This window comes from Melospiza melodia, chromosome 1 (genome assembly GCF_035770615.1).
Source record: "Melospiza melodia melodia isolate bMelMel2 chromosome 1, bMelMel2.pri, whole genome shotgun sequence".
Lineage (NCBI taxonomy): Eukaryota > Metazoa > Chordata > Aves > Passeriformes > Passerellidae > Melospiza > Melospiza melodia.
In genome coordinates this window covers 165,532,857-165,557,141 of record NC_086194.1, presented here as the reverse complement: position 1 = coordinate 165,557,141, position 24,285 = coordinate 165,532,857, and the positions used below count along the sequence as shown (strand labels likewise).

The following is a 24,285-nucleotide window of genomic DNA, read 5'->3' as shown; positions in this document are numbered from 1 at the left end:
TACTGGATAAATAAATTCAGAAGAAGAAGAAAAGAAAATAAACCCTTTTTGTGTAAGTAATGCAAACTGGGCTTTTTCCCTCATTTTTTATATCTGCTGAAACCAGCCCTGATGCAATACATTGAAAACCTCCCTGTTTTTCTCAGCCCATAGATAAAATGTGCCTTCAGTAGTGACTTGCAACAGGAACCTCATCTGTTGCAAGCACTTTGAGCCTTCCTTATTTCTCAGAGAGGAAGTATGTGGCCTGTTTGGCAAATGCTGCTCTACATGACAGCGTGAACTTCACAACACTCTCATTCGACCGGCTGCTCCTCCACTTGATCAGCTAAACCTTGCTGGCAGCCTGAGAGCAGTGCTATGACTACGGCTTTTCTCAGGAATACTGCAACCTGGAATGCCATGCCCAGCATTTAAAGGTAATCACTGCTGTGATATCTTTTACATTAGCTGCATACGAGACCAAATGTTTCCCTTTTATTTATATACAAGGGTGTTCTATTTCATTAACAATGACAGGATTCAGACCGGGGATTTCAAGTACCACCAAAGGCAGAAATAGAAGAGCCTGCCTTGATCCTTTTCATAAGGAGTGGTACTAAAGATAGACAGGACAAGGAGTATTTCTACTGAAACCTAAAAGTAAGACAGATGCTCAAAACCTTATGCTAAAGCAAACTGCATTTCACTGTAACCAAAATATGAGCCCACAGATTAGTGGGTTTTTTATTCAAAGTGTTAGAAGTGTGGATAGTGTGGTATTTCTGTGTTGTTTCATGTTTGCATGTGTCTCTGAATTATTTTGATGAGAGTATTTTGTTATTCTTTCTAAGTGCAAAGCTACAACTGCCTCAAAGCTGGAAGGATGTTCATTTTAATAATGATAAATTAAGGGAAATTCACCAAAAAACATATACAGTTTCTGAAATCTAAGTTGCTTTGCTTTTTCTTTCCACACATGAAAAATAACAGGATGCCAGTGCTTTAATTTTCAAGCGAAATGAGATTCAGACATTACCTGTGAACTTTATTGAGAATTAAATTTTAAGACCTTAGAAATATAGATGTGAATATCAGGAAAGAAAAATAAAATATGGTATAGCATCTCAGGAATGATAAATGTTCTAATTTTACTAGTCTACGGTATTCCTTGTAGGAGGGCTTTATTCATGTGCTTATCTATCTTGCCTTTTTATTCCTCTTATTACTTCCATTTCTTTATATTAACTAATTCTCAATCATATTAAATATACTTTTTCAAAGTTCTCACCGAGGAGCAGAATTTCTCATGTTCCATGCTATTTAACTGCTGCAGAAGCACGTTTTCTCAGAGAACAAATTCTGCAAGAGGAAGTTATTGCTACATGTGCTGCACACAGGAACGGAAGGGGAAAATTGTACCACAGGTTTTGGGGTCACACCATGTAGGTCAGTGGGATTCCAGTCTTGACAAGTGAAGAATTCATATCTGCTGAGAGTTCTGATAAATAGGGCACAGAGCAGGTCTGGGACTGCAGATATTTCCACACGTTCCTTTTGCCAGCAAAGGTCCCTAAGCCCAAACAGCTGTGTGTGCCATCAGCCCTGTGACCACCCTTCCCTGACATGATGTGCACAAGTGGAAAGGGGAGAGGAGGAAGGGCCAGTGCTTGGAACACTGCAAATGTGATCTTAAGAGTTAAAACCAAATTTTCATGCAAGCCCAAGGAGGTGGCTGCTGAGGGCTGCAGGTAGATTTTGGTTCCCAGCATCCCAGAGGGCTTGGGGTAGATAAGACACAGTGAGTTCAGAGGCTATCATTTCTCTTTAGTTCTTCCTTCATCACCCTCAGTGAATTATTTCCTTTGGATATGGCCTAATTATCTACTCCTGTGAAGGAAGGATGGCACTTCTACTTGTACCCCAAACTCTGTCATCAAGTTTCGATATAAGGAACAAAGTTTTTACAATGAGGGAGGTGAAACATAGGTTGCTAGATGCCCCATTCTTGTAAACATTTAAAGCCAGGTTGTATAGGGCTCTGAGCAACCTGATCTAGTTGCAAATGTCTATGGAGGGAGGGCTGGACTAGGTGGCCTTTAAATCTCCCTTCCAACCCAAATTATTCTATGATTCAATAAGGTCAAGTGAGATGCAGTGGCTGTAGCAAATTTGCTATTTCAGAAGATTATAATCTATAAAACTGTTACTGTTCTTCTATCGATTTCAATGAAAAGAATTGGTTCATGACATTTTTGAAGCTTCCAGTAAGTCTAGTTTTGCAGAGTGTCTCAAAATTTCAGAAAACCACAAAAGAATTTATCATGCAGTGATGGAATGGATTTGTATTGTGCAGACAATAACTCAATACAAGCACAAGCTACTTAAGCCACCAAGTTCTATCACTCACTTGAGAGCAAAGCACATCATTGTTTTAGAAATATGACCAATTTGTACATTCTTACTCCAGAAACTGTGATACTACTTTGTACATTCTTACTCTAGTGACATGCCATTGCTAGCCATCAAGTAGAAACACTTTTTGCCTCCCTATTTCAAACAAAACTTCCATGTCCCATTTTCAACATCTGAACATTGAGTCATACCTCAGAACATTCACTCCACCACCTTTGACTGGACTATGGGAACCTTTACTCTGTCCATACGCACAATGACAAATAGCATTAGTAGTAAAATCTAGTCTGATGTCTCATTTTCCTTTTAGTCACTTTGGCTAAGTGAATTAACAGCAAGAGTCAGAGCTTTTAATTTTTTTATTTTCACTGAGCACTCCTGCTCTGAAACTGGAGAGCATCTTGAACTCTCTGTCCCTTTCAGGACTTTATGCTACCATGGTAGTGACAGTAAGAGAGCACAGAAAATGCAATGAGAAACGGAAAAGCAACACGTGAATGATGGCAAAGCCCGAGACGTCACTGCTCCTCACTGCACTGAAAGCACTCTATAACCTTTGCATTTTCCACAAGCCAGATTATTCCTCATCTAAGGCAGCAGCAGAGAGCTGCACATTGTGCTCTGATGATCAGAGGTCCTTTGAGAACAATGCCTGGTATGGCAGAAGGGAACCAGGCTGTGCCCTGCAAAAATACAAATCAGGAACTTCCCTGTTGTCCAGTATTGAATTCCTCTGTGGTTTAATTGCAAACAATGTATAAGCAACCCTGCAGAAACACTTCAGGTATTTCTAAAGCAGCATTTAGAGTTTGGATCCTTAAACACCATTCTAGAAAAATGTAATTACCTTCGTGAAATGTGCCATGCTTTTAGAAAGATTGATAGCCTGAAGTAAAATTTTCAGAAGCCTTTCCACCATGCACAAATACTACATATCACTTTCCAAAGAGATTCAGGCATGCCTCAAATTAGGAGGAGGAAAAAGGCCACTGGTCACAAGCCTGACACTTGTACGATGACTTGCTCTCCCAGCCCTCAAATAACAAAACCCAGCATTAAATGGTACTAAGAGGTAGGACTTTTTTTTTTTCCCCATACACTTTTGAGACACAAGCAATTCTCATCTAAATATCAATTGCATGTGTCAAAATGATAGATGGACATCAGATGTTTATGCTGTTATTTTTGCCACCTACCTGGAATTGTCAACATTTTCGATAATTTCAGCTTAGATTCTATACACTGAGCAAGATTTGAGCCCCTCTTCTAAATTACTGCAAAAATGCATCTACCAGAGCACAGAGCTCAGCAGAGTTTTTCAGCTCAGGTATTTATCTCACTCTCTTGGCTGACATTTTCAGCCCTGTTGAGCTCTCTATTGCTGTGCCCAGGAAATTTTTCTGGCTGATTTGAAGATGAGCCATGAACATCTATATCTGTAGCCAAAATACTGGCTGCACTACTCCTATGGGTTTACCTCTTGTTCTTTATGGGATACAAGTAAGAAAAATGTTCAACAACTTAAAATTGGGTCTTGCAGAAAAATACCCGTAATTAGATCAGAAAATTATGATCTTGAAAGCAGACATTGCCTGACAAAGTGAATTCTGGTTTCACGTTTAGAAATTAAGGTGCATTTGGATGAAGAAAGATTTTTTTGTTTTGCTTTCTATAAAGAGACCTATTTTTAAAATGTGAATATGCAAGTAATTTATTTAAATTTAAGGGCGCTGTTTTATTCAGCTTCTAGACTTCTCCTATCAGGCAACACATTTTTGTTCTTGTGAAAGTAGGTTTCAGATGCTTGTCAGAAAGACACTGGCACAGCTGCACCCTCCAGATGTGCCACAAGCCAGTTCTGAGTGCATAAAGTGAAGGGGTAATGTTCCATTTGGCCAATGAAATAGAGAATTCTAGCAAAGAGCCTTTGGGAACAGCACTAAGAAGCTTGGAAAGCAGATGAGGTGGAGTCAAACTGTGCACTACCATCTGTTCTAGCACTGAGCTCCTTGCATTTGGTAAGGGATGAATTTTCTTTCCTTTGAATGGCATTTTATTTTGTAGGATAAAATTCTGTCTTCCTAAACTGTCTGTAAGATGTTAAAAATTTACTGTATTAATCAACATACTGAAATTCTGCCAATCTTATTCTGAAAGACAATTAGCAATAAAGTCTTGCTGATGTCCATGGTTCTACTTCTCAGGTTGGACATCTCTCCGCCTGACTGACCCTCATCAGGCTCTAGCATGTGTAAGTGAAGAGCAGCACACCAAATTCAGTAATCATCTTTGAAATATTCAAGCTAGAAAAGGCCACAAGATGTAAAATACTAATACAATGCTGCTAGAGCTCCTGTTATCATTTTCACAGGGCAATGGACAGAAATACATTCTTAAAAAATAATTACCCATCAGCTGGTGGTATTTTTTCTTTAATGAACAGTTTTTAAATAGATATAGCTTTTAGTCTTCTGCCTCTGAAAATATACCATAGCATGATACACCTTCCACATTCAAAATATTTATCTCTCGGTACTCTGTCAGAGAGAATTAGGATGGCTGCAGCAAAGCTATGAGAAAGAACTGCTCTTCTCACACTATTTAGTACCACAATTGTCTGATACTGTTTCTTGTATATCCACCAAAACTTTTTAATTCAGGTATCTGAAGAATTTTCACTGGCTGGCTTTATGCAGGAGGACTGATTTGAAATCAAGCATTTTTTTAGGCAAGGTGTTACTTTTAAAAAAATTGCCCACATTTGCTGAGGGCACAATTGCATCCGAAAAAAGCCCAAACGTACCAAACTGTGTTCTTTGTGCTCAGTAGTAAACCAGAAAAATATACACACAGTGCTGAAAACCAGGGACATCATTCTACTTAGATCCTTTGTAGCCTCAGTACCCTAAATGCTGAAAAAATATTTTGTATATGAAATGCCCATATGGGCACAGCTCTGCTGCTACTTCCTATTGTGCTGAGGTACTGGTAATGGAAACTTTTACTACATCATGTTCTTCTGAGCAACTTCCCTAGCTGCGGTTTTCTGCTATTCCCCTGATAAAAGCACCAAAGTGGTGAGAGTTTAGCAAGTATGTAAAACTCTTGCATGAATTTGACACCAGAGTTCTCAAAAGCAAAACTGTATGAAATTGGAGACGCCCAAACGAGGTCATTTCTCATCTGCTGGCACAGCAGGTGTTATTGTGATGTTAAATTTCAATGTCTGCTTTGATTTAGTTCTGAAGAACTCTGACGGAATTAGCGAGCACAATGGGAAACACTGTGAAAGCTCCAAGAGCATCTGAGGAAACAAACACGCTGAGCCAAACGGGTAAGAGCTCATTTCACTCACTTCACTCATTTCATTCCTTCAGGAGAAAGAGCCGCTCACGGTACGCGACAGACTCAGCCATGTGTCGCTCCTCAGCCGCCTGACAGGAGCAGGCGAGTGCATGGCTGCTGTGGCAGAAGGAGGGCATCCACCAGACACTGCTTATATTTAGCTACGTTTTAGCTCATTTTCCAAGAAGCACTTTAATTAAAAACCCCAAATGTTAAACGTATTATTTGCTGGTACTCCTTGAAAGACGTTCCTTCCAAATCAGAAAGCACTGAAACACCACTTCAGAAACCAGGAATGCTGTGTTCTGACATAATTGCATGTGATATTTTATACAAATTTATCCTTGAAACTTGGGGTTCCTTCATTTAAGTTAAAAGTTTTAATGACGTATTGCATTGAACCTTATGTCCATCCACTGTCAGATAATTGCATTAGAAGTAGCACACAGCCAGCCTGTCACCAGATTTATCCATAAAGGCTAGAGAGGAATACAAGTTTCACAGGGCCAGCTGCCAAAGAAGAATAACACATCTGCCCTCTGTATCCACATGTGAATAAATCAGGTTGCAAATCCCTCCCTGCCACCTCTGCAGGCTGCTAGAGGTCATGCACTGGAGGGGGAAAGGAAGAGGGATTTGGTGATCAGCTACTACAAACTGTGAGTGAGTGGGTGGAGAGCCAGTAGTGCCTCAGCACTCCTGGTGCACTAATACAGGCGCCTGGCACTAGAGCTGCAAGAAATCACTCCGCAAAGCTGAAGAGGAGAAAGCAGTTTTGGTTTTTTCCTTTGTGTTTGGGGTGGGCTTTTTAAGTAGGTTTATTTGTTTGTTTGTTTGTGTTTTGTTGTGATTTTGGGTTTTTTCCATCAAAGATTTTCCGATTGGGCTGCTCATTATTATAAGGATAGGGAATCAGCCTGGTTTAATTTTTGCTGCAAGGAAACCCAGCCCTGATCTTAGTATGGTTAGGAACTCACTGAGATGGGCAGCCTTGCAGCCCTAGGTCCTAACACAGAACATAGCAGAGACCAAAAACTACTCAGCAAATTGCTATTTTTTTTTTTATGGTTTTGGGGTTTTTTGTGAAGAAAAGTGCCTTATGCTGATATTCCCAACAACTGTTGACACAAATACCACATATGAACACCAAAATAGAGACATGCATTCACTCAAAGCAGAACCTTGGTGATGAGCAGGCCATAGCTGTGACCAAGTGTGTCCTGGCCCTGCATGTGCTAAAAGTCAGGATTTAGCAGGGCTAAAAACAACTGCAACCCTTTCTGTGATGGAAATATAACATATCCCTAAAACACACCTCTGCAAACATTGATAGCACAGTAGTTACAATGGGGAAATATCTATTTAGGAATTCAGGACTCAGTCTACTTGAACTTTCCTACACACCCAGCACATTGAGAAAGGGATGTTGTTAGTCCTACCTGACCACCGCGACCACCTGGGGAGAGAACAAATCTCCTGTAGATGCGGTGGCACCTGCCAAGGCTGGAGGGATGTTTCAGACACTCTCACAGCTAAAATTGCACCAGACACCCTTGTTTAATCATCCAATGGCAAGGGGGTGTCACAAAAAAGATCAGTGATGGAACACCTCTCCTATGAGAAAATGTTGAGAGAGTTGGGGTTATTCAGCCTGGAGAAGAGAAGGGTCCAGGAGATCTTGTCGCACTTCTTAACATTTAAAGAGGGCTTATAAGAAAGATGGGGATGCATTTTTCAGTAGGGCCTCCTTTGATATAACAAAGGATAAAGGTTTTAAGCTAAGATAGGATAGATTTAGACTAGAGATAAGAAAAAAAAATTCTTATAATAGGGGTGGTGCAATACTAGACCAGGTTGCCCACAACAGTTGTAGATGCCCATCTCTAGGAACTTTCAAGGTCAGGATGGTTGGAGCTCTGAGCAACTTGATCCAGTTGAAGATGTCCCCACTCACTTCAGAGGGTTAGGCTAGATGACCTTTAAAGGTCCCTTCCAACTCAAACTATTCCATGACTCTAGGATTTATCAGCCTGAGTAGCTCTTTGGATCCATCCATCTCTTAGTCTGGGTCAAACCAGTATCTTTCATAATGGTTTAGATGTTGCTAATGAAAGTTGGGAATACAAACATCAGTATTGTCATCCAAATCCAATGAAAAAATGAACCTGGTACCAAAGTGTGTGTTAGGGTTCACCCAGTGGGTTTGTATCTGTTTGCCTTCCTGAGCAGATCAAACTCCAAATCATATCACAAACCAAAGATTTCCACCAGGCCAGGAACAGACTTCATTTAGCTCAGGTGAAGGATCCAATCCATGGACTTTCAATAGCTGAAATAGTTATTAGGAGAAGTAGGTTTGTCACTGGCTCATTTCAGGGAGACTCAATAAAATGAAGGACTGAAACAGAAGGGAAAGAATGGAAGAGTTTCCAAGTAAAAGGGGGAAGAAAATAGATAACTGCAGTCAGCAGACTTGGTCTGCAGTGTTCACCAGACCCCTATGAGCCCCCTGTGTTCTGAAAGCAAAACCTTGTGCTTTCCTCAGCACCAGTGGGCCAGTCTTGGCCCCGAGAAAGGGAACAGTGTATAAACTGCATTTCCCAAGCAGGATTTGGAACCCAAAGATAACTGCATCCCAAATGCTCACACACTGACAGGCATTCCTGACACAACCCAGGGACTGATGAGAGAGTGAGCAGAGCAACAAAGAGTCATCAAGGGTTGTGAGCCTCTCTCTGTCCTTCTTTGGGACCCCGAATCAAGGGTTAATCCTTTTGGGCTGCACCTGCACAAATCTCAGTTCCCAAGCTGGCTGGTTTAGATCTAGCTTGGGTACCAAAGTGTGACTCTGCAGCCACACCTTGTGGTGCTGCACAGTTTCCCAGATGAGTACCCTTCTTCCCCCTCTCTGGTGCACCCCCTGCCATAAATCATAATATTTCTGCTGGCCAGTAAAGATGGATGATGCATGGAGCTGAACTCCAAAGAGTTCATTCCCACTCCAGACACGGACCACATCAGTGCCCAGCCCAGCAGATTTTTGAGGGCAATGACCTGGATCTGGATGCTCTGCCTATGCTCTAATAATGCTTCATTCTCCGTTCCCAATGAATAATTTGAAGGATACAATATTCAGTCTCACACTTTGCAAGACATGTGGGTGTGAAGACATCTAAAATTAGCATGTATTTCACATTCATTTCCTATTCCTAAAAAAACCACCCAGAATTAACACCTGATGCAGTGGAAACGATTGTGCTTCGATCTTTCCACTCTAACTTTTGGGTTGTTCCATTGCAGATGTAACCTCCACTTGCCCTGTGGAGGAGAGTTTGTGCTAGATAAACTCAGGCAAATCTTTTTTCTTTTACATCTTGAAAGTGTGGGGAGCTCATCAGATGAAATCTATTAGATCACTGTGAAATTTAGGAGTGGAGAAAGCGTGTAATTTGTTTCGTTCCTGTTTCCAGGCTTTTGTGTTTGTAAGGAGCTGGCATGGGTTCTGTGAAATGTTGTACAGCATGGTGGAGCATTTTGCATGACCAAAAAACCCAGTGAGGTTTGACTTTAATACCAATCAAAACGAAGAAAAGAAGGAGGGGCTCACTCCTTTACTTTCACTTTAATATAATTGTATGTAGTTCAAGAGGTAACATTTGAATGGATGTGGAAAATAACACTCTGATATATTCCTTCCTATTCAGAACTAAAAATTACATGCAAAATTGAAACAAAAATTAATATAAATATGAAAGTGTAAGCAAAGTGAGACAGGTCTTGCTAGAGTAGACAAAAAGTCACCTTCCCCACAGTGCATAATGAAATGCAAATGACAGTGCACAAGGAAGGGGAGCAGAAAAGCACTTGTTTTCCACTCTTTCACCATGGAAGCAGAATATTTTTAAATAAACAGCATAATTTTTTTTAAAAAAGCAATGCTAAAGGCATTAAGCTAAAAATAACTATATTCAATGTAGCATTACATGATGTTTTATAACCTATAACGAGAAATTAAGTGATGGAACTTTATCCTCATTTTGCTATTATGCTCATTTGCTATTTTTAAAATGTATCTTCTGGTCCATAATTCTTCTAGTAGTCCTGGGTAAAGATTTTGTTTCATCAAAAAAGACTCAGTGCCAATGCTTAGGTGTTGTTAGCCTCAGGTACTAAGTAGATTCAGAGACAGGAAGGTGCCACTGGATTTTCTGTGCAGAACAAGGCAGCCATCAAAGGCTTAGCACAGAATTTCCTCTATAGGGTTGAACTAAGTGTATAATAAGTCATATTAGACTTACCACAGTGGTTGGCTGTACCGGACTGGTCCTACTTAATTCAGTGACACTAATCAACTAAGAAATTCATGGCAATTTCAATATTACACGCTCTCAAAATAATCATAGAATGGTTTAGGTTGGAAGGGATCTTAAAGATCACCTAATACCACTCTCACTGCCATGAGCAGGGATGCCATCCACTAGATCAAGTTGCTCAGACCCCATCCAACCTGGCCTTGAACACTTCCAGGGATGGGGCATCCATAACTTCTCTGGATAACCAGCTGTGTTTCTTTCCTTCATGTTTCTTTCATGAAGGAAAGAAACACAACAGATTACCCAGAGAAGCCTTTTGTCATTATCTCTGTGAGTTGTTTCTAAGGCCCTGAGACACATAGCTAAAAACACAGAGCATTCATTCAGGTATTGCACCTAGCTTTCCCTCAATAGCTGTCTTCCTTAAAGAGAACTTGGCAAAAAATCTATATTAAATGAGAAAAAAACTAACAGGATACAGAAGTGTTTCTATCTCTCTATCTAATTTTTTTCTGTCCTACCCTGAATTCACATCCATATTTGCACATGTTGGGCTGCACAGAGTGGGAAGAATGGAGGTCAAACAACCTCTGCAAATGAAGTGCTAGATGGTACTCCTAAGAACCAGGGTGCTGATGCTGGTGGAGGCAGAGGGAAGCTCTGTCTCCCTGTGAGATCATGGAGGGTACTGAGATGTGGAGGGGGGGAAACTGCTTCCAAGAGAAATGCAGGCAGTGTATGGCACAATCCCTCTTGCCAGGACTAGTGACAAAGAGCTCAAAACACCCAGCATGACACATTTCTGAACCTCCCAGCTGCCAGCATTTACTGGGCACCACAGATTCCAGCAGGATGAGGAGCATTTCACATTTGATGATCCCAGTCTTGTGTATAGTGCTCTACCCCTCAGAAACCCAGAACACTCAGCATATCCTACACAGGGTGCAAGTCCCAGATTCATCCCAGCTGATGTAAAAGGTCTTCTCATCTCTTGGCTGACCTCAGCTCTGCAAATTGCCATTTTACAATGGTTTCAACTTAAACATCTCTGTGCCTGTTTTCTGTCACTGAAGCTCTTGCACATCTCCATGCAATGCTGAGAAAAAAGTGTGCTGGCAGATCATTAAGCTCCTTTAAATAGTTATGGAAATGGGCAATAATGGCTACACTTTCATTGACCATGATCTAAACTACCATTGAAAACTATCAGTGGTGTAAAATTATGAAACAATTCAACATGCATCTTCCTTGTCTTAAATTTAACGATACAAAACTGTAGCTGGAGGCAATTAGGGACAGTAGCATTAATCAAACAGGGTTACTTCCTAATACTCTAAATAATTACTAATTTTTTAGTTCCAAGCTGAATATGTCCTTTAAATATGGTAATTGCTAGAAAAAGTGGTCTAAATTTAGTTGCTTACAATTAACCACATGACTTTTCATTTCTAGTATCTTCAAAGTCCTCTTATAAATCTATAGGTTCTTCTTTAGCTCCTTGTTTATTAATTGACATTCAGAGACTTTTTCCCCATTTGACCTACTACATAAAATCTATAACACTTAAAGAAAAATCCATTTATGTCTCAGAGCACTACCTTTGTTTTAAGTGACCTTTTATTTCTTCTTTCACAGGTCAGGAGAGTGATTTCCTTGCTGTTCTCTATGACTATCCTTCAGCAGACATAAGCCAACCTATATTTCATGTAGGGGAAAAGCTACGTGTGCTATCAGAGTAAGTTGATCAATTTATTTCTAAATTAGGTTTTATTACAACTGAAGCAAAGCTCTGTTTTATGCACCTGGCCCAAACGGGATGCAATTCAGCAAAATGAATTGAGTTCAGAATTTTCAGGGAAGGATGTTTAGCCATAGTGTAATTTTCCATGTAGTTTAAGAATTTGGGATTACATATTTTTTATACATTTATCTTAGGTTTCTCAAGCTGGATTCAGACTCTATTCTAAAATAAAACTCAGAACAATTTTCTTTGAAAAGCAATTGTAAGAAAGTATTCCCCAAATGTAATGGAAAACAGAGTAAGAGCCAAAATAGTTTGAATCACATAGAAAATGAAAATCACCCTGAATTTATTTATGTCAAGTGTGTCTGTAATTTTCTCTCTCACCCTTTTTAACCTAACAACTCCATTATTATTATGTCTTAGAATTTCATCCTAATTTGAGGCAAATGTAAAAAAAAAGTTTTAAAAGGGGGAGGGGGTGTTTTTATGTTTTTTAATCAATTCTGCATTTTCTTAGTGAGGGAAAAATGACAGATTTCTCAGCCAGTTCCACTCAAAAAATTTAGGAGTCCCAGAAGTACACAGGCTTTGGAGAACTAGTTCAGACTGACCTTAACCTAAGTGCAGTATTGCCAGACACAAGAATGAGCACGTGTACAAAAAACAGAAGAAAGCAGCCCTGAAGTTCCCCTAGGCACAGCTTGTAGCAGCACACAGTGACCTCCTGGAAGTTACTCAGCCCCACAGCCACTACTTGCACTGCTCAAAATGGAATGAAAGGTTTCGTTTTAGCAGCTGGTCCAGCAGATGGATTCAATGGGAGACCAGACAATTGATAGCAGAGGAATCCTTGGAGGACTTCTAAAATAATTTTAAAAACTCTCAACCAGATAGTGAAATGGCTGGAGGAGAGAAATAAGAGAAGCATCACGGATGGCTGATGAATTCTCAGACTCTTCTCCAGGCCACCATGACCTGCAGTGGCCTTCGTCAGCCACATGACGCAGGCTTAGAGGGCCTTGGGTCTGACCCAGAATGGCTGCACTTATGTTCTGCTAACACAGTGCTTTCTCTTCCTCCACCCAAGACTCAGACAATACCACCAGATAAATTTTCTGCTGATGGAGAGCTCCTCTAAACCAGGGGGATTCTCTCTGCCTGCTTCTAGCAATGTAAACCTTGCTGCAGTTTGCAGAACATACATGACATGGTACAACAACTGCTTTAGCTTGGAAATTCCAGCTCAAAGCCTCACTCTCAGGTTTCATCGGCTACAGGCCCTCACACACCACAGGGCTGCCTATGCCCACATCAATGGGAATTATATGTGTGGCATATTATATGTACACATGTGCTGCAAAGTAAAATCTACTGCAGGAACAACTTCTAAAAGAGTAGGCTTTGGCAGCAGAAGGTTTTGATATGTTTGTCTGTTGTGCAGTGAACAAGGGCTTCTCCTGATGGATAAATTACATCCAGAGCAAGCCTTGATGGGAACTTTCCTCTTATTTTGAATAGTGAACTTGTTCACAGATAACAAGACAGTCCAAAGCTCTATGCAAACCACAGTGTCCTGATGAAGGACCTGCTCTCCCCTGCTGGGGCACATGCTGATGTCAGCCTCTTCCTCTTGCCTGAAGCCTCTTCCTGCTCATAAGCTGTAATTCTTTTTCCAAGATCATTCAAAGAACTAAAAGACAGTAAAAAAGGAGCTTTGACCAGAGCACAAGTGGCGAGGAGTCACCACAGAGGAGTCAGCACAAGCAGCAGCTTTTCAGTTGCTTTTATAACAGCAGCTTTTCAGCCTTCTACCAAAGTAATGATGTGTAGTGGCAATCAGCCCCAGCAATCCTGCCAGGAACAGGACATATGGCACCTCCATAGGAAATGCAATTCCTCACAGATATTTGTGGCTGCTCTGGGTTGGTAGATTTATGTAAGCACCACTGGCACAGATTCTCACTCTCCACACTGGTCAGGCACCTTTCATTACCAGATGAACTGCATTTGGCTGGCAATAATCAAACCAAATGCCCTCCAAGACTGACCTCAATATACATAATGTCTGTAGCTCCTGCAGCAGGAGAGATGAGCTGCTTTGGAATTTTAAATCATCATAGGGATTTTTCAGGGTTAGTAATATTAAAGTTTGGGAGGAGAGAGATGACAAATCTCTCGGTTTTGGGTTTGGTTTTTTTTTTCGTATTGCAATTCTTAGTTCTGTCTAGGAGAATTCTGGGGAAAAAGGACTAAAATTCTTATAGATAAATTCATTTCATCTGGAAACCCAAACCCAAAACTCCCCCTTTTTCCCTCAGCACAGACATTCTAGACCATGGTCCCAGAAGTTTTAACTCATGACATTTAACCTAAGTGATTTCAACTCAGCTGTTCTGACACACACTGAGAGTCAGATCTGCAGTGTAGACATTATTTTGGGAGCATTTATACAAACATCCACAAAACCAGCATTTAAACAAGACACAGTTCCTTGGATTCAAACTCCTAAAGTGAAGGTGCAAAGAACCCAAGAGTCATCAGGGTCATTGCACTAAAGAATTCTTGTACCAAAAATTTTCACAGGGATCCTTTGCAGCATCCCTGTGAAAATTCTTGGTACCCTTTGTTTCTGAAGGGATTCAAGAGTACAAGCCAGAATTCAGTATCACAGCAATAACTTAAGACATAGTGGGGGAAATGGATATGCCTGCAGCTTCAGCTACAAGGTCTATTTGATTGGAGTCTGCTCTGCAGCTCATGGAAGACAACGAAAAGAGCAAACCACAAAGCAGGTTCAGTTGGACTCACAGCCTGTTCCCAAGCTGACAGACTCCATTTCCCAGATCCTCTATCCTGGTGTTACAGGCCTGTTCAGACACAACACTCTCAGCTGTAAACTGAATATCTTGGACACCAGTACAAGTCTAGCTGTGGGAAGGCAGAGCACAGCATGGTTTAACCACGGAGTATTTATCCTTGTTCTTTCAACTGCAGAAAAATATTTTATTACTTACGTAATTTAAACGGAACAAAGTAGCTTATTTCTGCACCCACATTTAATTCTCAAGAAGGTTTAGAAATGGAACTACTCTAAATGAAACCAAACAGGGTTCCTTTCTGAATACACAGTTTCAGAAGCACACACAGAAGGTTGCAGGCTAATTTGTGTAACTTCACTAACTTCCACATGATGAGAAGCTCTGAAAATATATATGAAAATATCCCTTCTCTTGCTTTCACACAGTGAAGGAGGCTGGTGGAGAGTCCATTCCCTTACAACAGGTCGAGAAAATTATATCCCAGGAAAATATGTAGCAAAGGTTTATCATGGGTAAGTAAATGCATTTCTATAGCCCTTCATCACCACATTTTTACATATCCTCCTCTGATTACTCTGAGTCATAGGCCAAATAGTGCCAATAGTGACTTGGCAGACAGAAATTTTATTTATTGAGAATCTAAAAGACATCTTTTGAAAACTGAGAACGTAAATCCACTTATAAATTTAGACTAAGTGAAAAGGAAAATCCTTCTTTTAAATGCTGGAAAGAGCCAAAGACACCTCAAATCACATATAAGATATTTAATATACATCTGTTGCATGGACTGATCTTTTAAGTTAAAGACATTAATGAAGAGAGCCTATTTAGAATGGATTTTTAATATTTACATAGAGTAAAATTTTAGCTAGGTTTGCTCATGGAAAACAGGCCAAAAAGAACAAATAGAAATGCTAATAAGTCATTCAAGAATGTAAACTTTCTCACTGGATGAGCTAAGAAAATTTCAGACATTTCTTGTTGCCATAGTCACCACTCAGGGGGGAAAAAAACAACAACAACAAAAAACCCCAAAAAAAACCATTAAAGCACAGACTTAAAAGCTTTCTGACAAGTGTTTTAATACCTGTTTAATTTTGAGGATATGAACTGTTAATGTCATTGTAAACTATGCAAGGGCTTCAATTTTAACATGCTTTTACATCCTCCTGAAACAGTGATGCTTTCCCAAAGGCAGGGCACAGATGTGGGGCAATGGAAGCCACTGTCTGAAACTTCAGTGATAGCAGACTGGATCAAACATATGAGAACAGCTTTAAAATATAATTCCATTCTATTCCATAAGTCTAGAAGAGCTGAGCAAGCACAAGTGCATGGTGAGACACTGGCTGTGGCAAAACACAGAACTGGACGAAGTTATGGTGGAAATTTGTAGGACTAATTCCACATTCCCTTATCCACAAAGCCCATTAAGTTAAATGGTTGGACTGTTCCCTAGAAGAAGCAAAATAATTGTAACTTATTTGGGGTTTATTTATGATACAATTTGGGTTTAACAAAAGTGGTTTAAATGAAAAAGAGAGATTTAACTAATGCCACAGATGTCATCAATACACCACATGAATCTGTACCCAGAAATACAGATCAAAGCAGCTCCAAAAGTTTTGTTTTCCCTAATAAGTCCAAATCTTATTACTCTTCTCTTAACCTCACAAAGGTTAATGGAACTCAAAACCAGCAAAAGTTTCTCCATAAACTGGGGAAATAGGGCTGAATATAGATGAGAGAATAACTATAGAAAGCCACAGTGTTATTTTTGCAGTCACTTTTCCTGGCTAATGCAGCACTTTCACAGCCACATGCTGCTCACTGTTCCACTGGTGTCCAAATTTCAGAATTTGTTTTTTCCTGCTTCACAGCTGGTTATTTGAAGGGCTGGGAAGAGAAAAAGCAGAGGAACTTCTACAGCTGCCCAACACCAAGGTCGGCTCCTTCATGATCAGAGAGAGTGAAACTAGGAAAGGTGAGACAATACAGATATTTTACCTCTTGATCTCAGGCATTAACTCTCTTACAGCTCTCTAATTCACTCCCTGTCCTGCTTCATATGGATCAGACCAAAACCAGAAAAGGCATGTAATGGGAAGGTGAAGGCACCCAGTGCAGTGTGCCAGCCTTTACCAGTCACCTACTGGAAACGGGGTTATTGATGGACATGGAAAGTTCCACAGGAATCAGCACAAACAAGACTCAGTTTTTTAAACACAATTATTTACTTTGGTTGCATGCAAACCTGATGAGACAGTGGGACTTTCAATGAAGGAAAAGTCACAATTTTGCCTTTGTCCACAAAGGATTGATTCAAGAAGATGTAAAATGTACACCAAGTACTAGGGGGTGGTGGATAAGTGTTTACTATATAAAAAAGGGAGGTCTTTTATTTATTTTTAAAAATGACTGGCCTTCAATTTTTTTTTTCTTTTTACATGGAAATTATACTGTACCAACTTTATACTTTTATTTTCTTCAATGGGGACATAGAAACAGAATCATAGAATTCCTGACTTGGAAGGGACCTACAGGGATCACTGAGTCCAGCCCCTGGCCCTGCACAGGATCACTCCAAGAATCCCACCATGTGCCTGAGAGCATTGTCCAAGCCCTTCTTGCACTCTGTCAGGCTTGGTGCTGTGACCACTGCCCTGGGGAGACAGTTCCAGGGCCCAAAAACCCTTTGGGAGAAAAATCTTTTCCTGCTATTCAACCTAAACCTCCCCTGACACAACTTCAGGCCATTCCCTTGGTCCTGCCACTGGTCACTAAAGACAAGAGATCAGGGTCTGCCCCTCTGCTGCCCCTGCTGAGGATGCTGAACACAATAAGCAATAAGGGCTCCTCTCAGTCTGCTCTTCTTCAGGCTGAACAAATCTCCCATGTGCAACATGCTGTATTTCTTTTCTGAAGCACCAGAACACATTCTAATATCATGATACTACAGATAAAAGGGAATAACACATCATCTCTTCTGACCTCTTGCATACCACAGGCCAATTACCTTCTTAATATCTATACTAAATTCAAAGAAATTTAGGATTGGCATTTAGTCCTTGCCAATAAATGCTGCAGAACAGTTCTAAACAAAGAAACAGAAAAACCCAAGTGGTCATCTCCTGCCATGACTGCATTACCAGGTCTCAGCTACTGCATTACTCTAAGCTGTACATAGAAGAGTACCAGCCTGGGAGTCTGATCTCCCTATTCAGTGGAGGGCAAACAACTCTGTAAAGGCCTATTTCCTTTGTGCCCTTTCAAAAGATCCCGTGCCAGCAATAATAAAGGAAAAGCACACCAGAAATTTCATTGAATTTAATTTGGTTGAAATTAAATTCAACCAAAATCTCAAGTCATGTTATATTTATGTATATCTATAAAGTATAATAAGAAATACAAGATGGCCACTTGGGTTTTTTCAGCTATTTCTGAGATGTTTTGAGTAATGGCACCACACCTTACAGATACTCTATTCTGCTACAGACACCCAAGCAGCCCTACTTTGGTGTAATTAGTTCTTCTCTCCCTCCAGGGTTATATTCCTTGTCAGTGAGGCACAGGCAGGTGAAACATTACAGGATCTTCCGCCTCCCCAATAACTGGTATTACATCTCTCCACGACAAACCTTCCAGTGCCTTGAAGACCTTGTCAATCACTACTCAGGTAAAAATGAGTGTAGAAAAAACAAATTTTCCACTGGCAACTATAAAACTATCTATCAAAGGTCCAGAACAAGAAGTTTTGCTTATGTCCAAGACTTGCAAATATTGCCACAAAACAAGCAATGGAAAAAGTTTTGGTTTGTACATTTTACTTCATTTTTCATCCTAAATTAAAATATGCTGCCCTTAACAGTATAACTGAAATCAATACAAGAATTCAGCTAAATAAGGCCAGATGGGCTCTGTCTGCATTGGTGTTTTGTAGGATATTGTATAGCCATGTCAATAACACTGTTTGAGCCAAACACCAAGGTCTTTCCAATATAGGGGTTCCCTAAAGAACTTCCAATTGCAGTTTGGAGGTCAACACAGGTCAGGGATGCCCAGACCCTCTATGAGCACAGCTAAAGCCAAAGTGTGAGTATACAAAAATGTTCAGCTGTACAGAAGCCATGTACCTGTAGATCTGAGTTCCAGAGACAGATTGCAACTCCTGGCTGACTCTGTTTGCCAACATGAAGATGTCTGCCATTCATTTATTTGCCATTTAAGCAGGCAGATAGCTTCAGGGCATGCAACACCAGGTTTCTATTCACATTTCCCCAAAGAACCACTACAGCACACAACCTTATCTGCAGTAGAAAATTTTCAGAAACGTTGTGAGGTTCTTCCCTATCACTTTAGCAGAAGTGCATGGCAGGAATTTATCAGCAGAGCTTATATCAAGAGGCTCAAGCTGTTAGCTCAATTGCAGAGTCAGGGCCACTCTTACTAACGTCAGTCCAGTGGATGACACTTTTTCAATGACAGTTTTCCAGATTTATGGGAATTTACCCATATCAGAAAGGTGTCAGAAAGGTACCTTGACAAACAACACAGTTAAGTGGTTGCAGTTACTATGCCTCATAATGAGAGTGTTCTAAAATGAGGAAGGAAATTGCAAAGAACAAATTGCCTAAAAGTTACAAGAGAACAATAGATTCTGTGCTTTAGCAAGCAATGGATACTCTGTAATTTTAAAAGTGTGAAGATTCCATTCCTAACTGTTTCACAGGTAAAAGAAAAAGTATGATGGCCAAAGAGTACACTAAGGAGATTAGTGATCCACATTTAAAACAAGCAAATGAAATTTTCAAGTCCAATGACATAAAGAGAGTAAGAATTTGGACAGTAGATACATGTGTATTTACATGTTAGCTAATTGACACCTTTCACTATATAGAAAGAAGGAAACAATTGAAGCCTAAAATCTGGGCTGGGGCAGAACCCAAAACTTGTAACAACTAACATTTTCACTTGGGTTATAGGCGTAAGAGGAGACATAGTTAGATTTAGGTCTCCTCCTTCCCTCACCATAAGAAGATACAAAATCTCACTCTGAAATAAGACTCAGAGTTGTAGAATACCAGCATTTAGGCATCATGTTCTCTATTTGGGCAGAAGAGTATCTGTGATGTTCCTAACGGAGCAAGAAGGTAGAGCACAGAAACATTGATTAAGGTAATATGGGAACCCCAATTCATTCCACAGTCATGTTCCACAGAAGAGTAGGTGTGCACACAATCCAATCTGACCTTTTTTACGCTCAGTTTGCATGGCTGAGACAATAGGAAGCAAAGCAGAACTCACCGAAGGCTCAGAAAAAGTGGGTTTAATTTTCTATTGTCACAAGATTCTTTGTAGTCTTTGAGCAAGTCACATTGCCTTTCTGAGTCTCAGTTCCTCACTTGTACTGTATAAAATATGCCCAATGAAAAATTAAAATGCAAAGGTATGAGGAAAGGAAAAATTAAGCCTGTGTTACTGTCTCCTTGCTGAGAACACAACTTTTGACTGCTGCTGCTGAGTCCAAAACTGTTTATTTGAGCATGCAACAGGGAAAGAAAACAGTAAGCAAAGACTAACTGTCTGTGTGTTCATTTTCTGTTCAGAAGTTGCTGATGGTCTCTGCTGTGTCCTTACAACACCCTGTCTCACCCAGTGCACTAACAACAACACCGAGATGAATCCAGTTCCTCCTGTGGTGATGAGGAATAAAAATTTCAACTGGAGAAACATTCACAGGTACCACATACAGCACAGGCTGCCAGAAACAACAGGGCTGCTCCCAGCCATGTGTATACTTGTGCTTGCAGCACAGAACACATAGCTATTTATTTCCTTCTAAAGGAAATTAAAAAAGCAGTTTTAAAGTTTGAACAATCTGACATCAAGCTAACCCATGAAAACTGAATGCCCAGCTCTCTAACTGATAATCTAGGTTTTAACTTTGAAAGAAGTATTGTTAGCATTCAATCATTTTTCCTATCCAGCTATCCATGTGTTCAGTCCCTTTGGGACTCCTGAGTCCTTTCACCACGGGGGAGGAGTGAGAGCTGGGTCACAAAGCCCAGTGACATCCACCACTGCTGATCCACCCCTCTGATGTGCAGGGCAGAAGTGGCTCCCCTCTCTTCCCACACCCAGGGAACAGCACAGGTGTAATGAACATATCGTCCAAGAATGAACCTTTCCTGTTGTGTCTCTCTCGACACACAGCCCAATTCATGAGATTTCTAATATCATAACTGCCCCAAGAGAAAGTAGGTCAGGTTTCAGAAGCTGGGGAAACAGCCACCCTCAGAAACAAAAGCACCTTTTACTCTTGAAGGGTAAATTTCCCTTCACTACTCTTCTTCACAAAACATTCAAGTGCTTTTGAAGGTAAGAAAATTTTGTGCAGTATTGAGGTCATTTTTCTTACAGATTAAGAGAATATAGATGATACTTCGTTTTCAAGTGCCAAAAATATTTATATATTGCTATTGCACTTTTTTATGAGAAATGCTAAGCAACAGAAAGGCTTGGTGATTTATGAGGCAGAAATGTTTTTATACAACAAAAATAACATTATTGGGTTTAACAACTGTTAATATTATCCCAAGAGGCTCAGTCCAAGTAGCTGAAATGGTAACAAAATTCTGTTCTTTTAAAGGCTGGAGGTGACTGAAGATACCAAGAGCACCCTGGCAGCAATAGATGACTCTTGCCTCAGCTATGGCCTGAGGGAAAGCATCGCTTCCTACCTCTCCCTAACTGAGGATGACAACGCTTCTTTTGCAAGTGCCAGAAAGAAGAAATCCCAATCTCTCATATACACAGGGAACAAACATAAGAGTGCCCTCCCCTTGCCACCTAGATACTATGATAACTAAATACAAGACAAGCAGGAAAGAGCCACAGACTGACGAGTTAGGACAGAAACCAGAGCATCCTGTGGTCCTGCCATCCTTCAACAGCTGGGAAATACAATCTGCTAAGCTGGTGACCAAACACCAGCAGTGCTTCTGCATTTCCTCTTCTGAAGACCTTCTCAAGGTGCTATCCCAGCCATGGCATATGCTGGGAATGTCCCCAGTGCACCAGAACTGGTTCACAAGCAGGATGAACTGAGATAGACTCAAAATCAAAAGCCAAGTGGTGCAGGTGACTCTTCAGCATTGTATAGAGGTGACTGCAGAGGGAAGAACTAACTGCAGCTCAAGAACTTAAATTAAATCTGACTCTGGTGTTCTCCACAAGGCTGAAAACCTGCTTTGTAGAACCTATGTACACTGAAAAAAGGAGCATTTTTCTTCTCAAGATGGACTTATCCATTGTCATTGAGAATGGATCAGAGAGACATCAATAACCCCAAGAAAGTATCTAACATCTGGCATCCAAGAAACACCTGATTATAGTGACTCCATACTTATCTTTTAGGAGAGAAAATTAAAATCACTGACTTTACAAAAAGCATTCAACTCACTTGCTGGCAATGGCCTGCAGTTTCATAGAATAGTCACAAAATTAAGAACAGGCTTAATTAACTGAGAAAAGTAGTTCCTACTCACACCTGAGATGGGAATTCAGGCATATCCAAACATGCAATTCAGCTGCTCATAGTAAAGCAGACAAACAGAGAACAAAGGGGGGCTTAATTGAAAAGTAAGATGTGATGATGTTGTGCCTAACTGCAAAGGTTGGCTTGCAAAGGTGTGACATTTTATGTGTACAGGGAGATATTTTAACTTTGACTTCTGAAGTCAGACACATATTTATGTATAATATTTATATTAATAGCAGCTTTAAAAATAATTAAACTAAGGAACAAATCAGTAACAGTGGATGTTAGAGATTTTTTCTCATTTCTTCTCTGACAAGAGTTATATCAAAGAGAAATTACACTTCCCATCAAATGACTTAAGGATTAGAGGGTTTTCTAAATTTTTTTTTTTTTTACTGGTATGTACACTTTTCTAAGTCATAAAACAGTACATAGCATTTTCACAGAATTCACAGAATGACTGGGTTGGAAGAGACCTTCAAGAGCATCAAGTCCAACACATGCCCCAACACCTCAACTAAACCAAGGCACTGAGTGCCACATCCAGGGATGGTGACTCCACCACCTCCCTGGGCAGGCCATTCCAGTACTTTCCTTTGAACCTGCTTGTGATTGCTTTCTAAACCAAGCAATCACTCTTGTTTGAGTGTGTAAAATGTGGCAACCTAGGCTGTCAAGCTGAGATAGTTTCAATCCAATCATTTGCACTAGCAAGGACGGTTCAGAGATCAAAATATTTCACATGTTTAAACATATTTCAGGACTTAAAGGATGAATATAATTTGGCTGGTCAACACTGAACTCCAAATAACAAAACATACTCAAGAACTCTAGGCATTTGTACAATCTAATTACTGTTACTGATAATCAATACATTATGGTGACAGCATTTTATCCATGAAATGTATATGGGGAGAATTTCAGATTTCTAAGTCATGACTTGTATTTATTCATTAAAATAATATTCAGTAGTTACTTTGTGCTCCTTTTAGAAAATGAGAAACCTGGTGTGCAACTAGTACAATCAGCCAGCCTTGCAATGCCAGTACCAGAAGGTATCTTGGATGGAAGGTGACAAAAGAATCCCAGAGCCCACACAATTGGCAGCACTCAGACTCTGTGAGAAGGGGATAAAACATTCTGACATTGACAGGTTCAACAATCATGGACCAGTTCAGTGTGGAAAGGACCCCCAGACATCCTCTGCTCCACCAGGGCCACCTTGAGCCATTTGCCCAGGACCATATCCAGGTGGCTTTGGAATACCTCCAGAGATGGAGACTCCTCAACCTCCCTGGGTGACCTATGCAGACACTCTGTCATCCCCACAGTAATGACATGATAAAGTTACAAAAACTAATTAAATGTGCCTTAGGAATGGCTGGATTTCACAGATGGTTATGGGGAAATTCTGTGAGGTCTGGCCATTTTTACAGTTAATTGAAAGACTTTATTGGGGACCTTTTGGGAAACACAAGCTTGCAAGGGATAACAGCCCTTGCTGTGATTTTATACAAATCTGACATTACCTATGAAATGGCATCATACGAAAAAGTAACCAAGAGAGGTGGTTGGTTTGTCTGAGAAGGAATGAGACTGGTAACAGGAGAGAAGAAGGAGATGGGAAAAAAGGGAAGAAAGGGGATCTAAAGAGTAGCTAATTACCAGGATCAGGGATATTTAGGGTCCATGTCAGAGAGCCCTGCACCTGACTGCAGTAGAAGAGCAATAAACCTTCTCTCTGCACCATTGTCTGATCTGCTTCCATGGCCAGGAGGGACCTGGTGTGTTCCCTTGCACTGGGTGGAAGGTTGGAAGCTGCCCTTGGCACCCACCAGAAATGACTGGAGAGGACACCCAGCACAGCTGCCCTCTGCAGCCCCCTGCCATCCATACCACTCATCCAGTCACCTACATTAACACTGCACTGGTAAATTATTTGATTGATCAGAAAATGAAGCCAAATGCCAGGCTAATGCTCTTAAGCCATTTAAAATGAGACCAGAATTACTGATACCCCTTGTTTCTAATCATACCACTGAAAGATGAAATAAATTCTAAAAAGTCCCCATGATAGCTTTGCACTGATTTTGTTCAATCTGCTTTCAGATTTGTTCCAAGCAAAAGCTA

At 40.4% G+C, this 24,285-nt stretch overlaps 2 protein-coding genes across 3 annotated transcripts in view; one reads left to right on the top strand and one right to left on the bottom strand.

The window, feature by feature from the left end:
* TG (thyroglobulin) overlaps positions 1–24,285 on the bottom strand; it is a 148,825-nt gene that overhangs the window by 38,482 nt on the left and 86,058 nt on the right. The gene's annotated exons all lie outside the window — the stretch shown is intronic.
* SLA (Src like adaptor) lies at positions 199–23,126 on the top strand. 2 transcript variants are annotated; one of them, XM_063174424.1, is made up of 8 exons: positions 201–419; positions 5,635–5,728; positions 11,688–11,787; positions 15,041–15,127; positions 16,496–16,599; positions 18,160–18,291; positions 20,222–20,354; positions 21,265–23,126. In XM_063174424.1, exons 2-8 carry the CDS (start codon positions 5,668–5,670, stop codon positions 21,482–21,484), a joined length of 837 nt encoding a protein of 278 aa, XP_063030494.1. In that variant the 5' UTR covers positions 201–419; positions 5,635–5,667; the 3' UTR covers positions 21,485–23,126. The 2 variants fall into 2 exon arrangements, with proteins under 2 accessions (XP_063030503.1, XP_063030494.1); XM_063174433.1 differs by lacking the exon at positions 5,635–5,728 and having other exon boundaries at positions 199–419.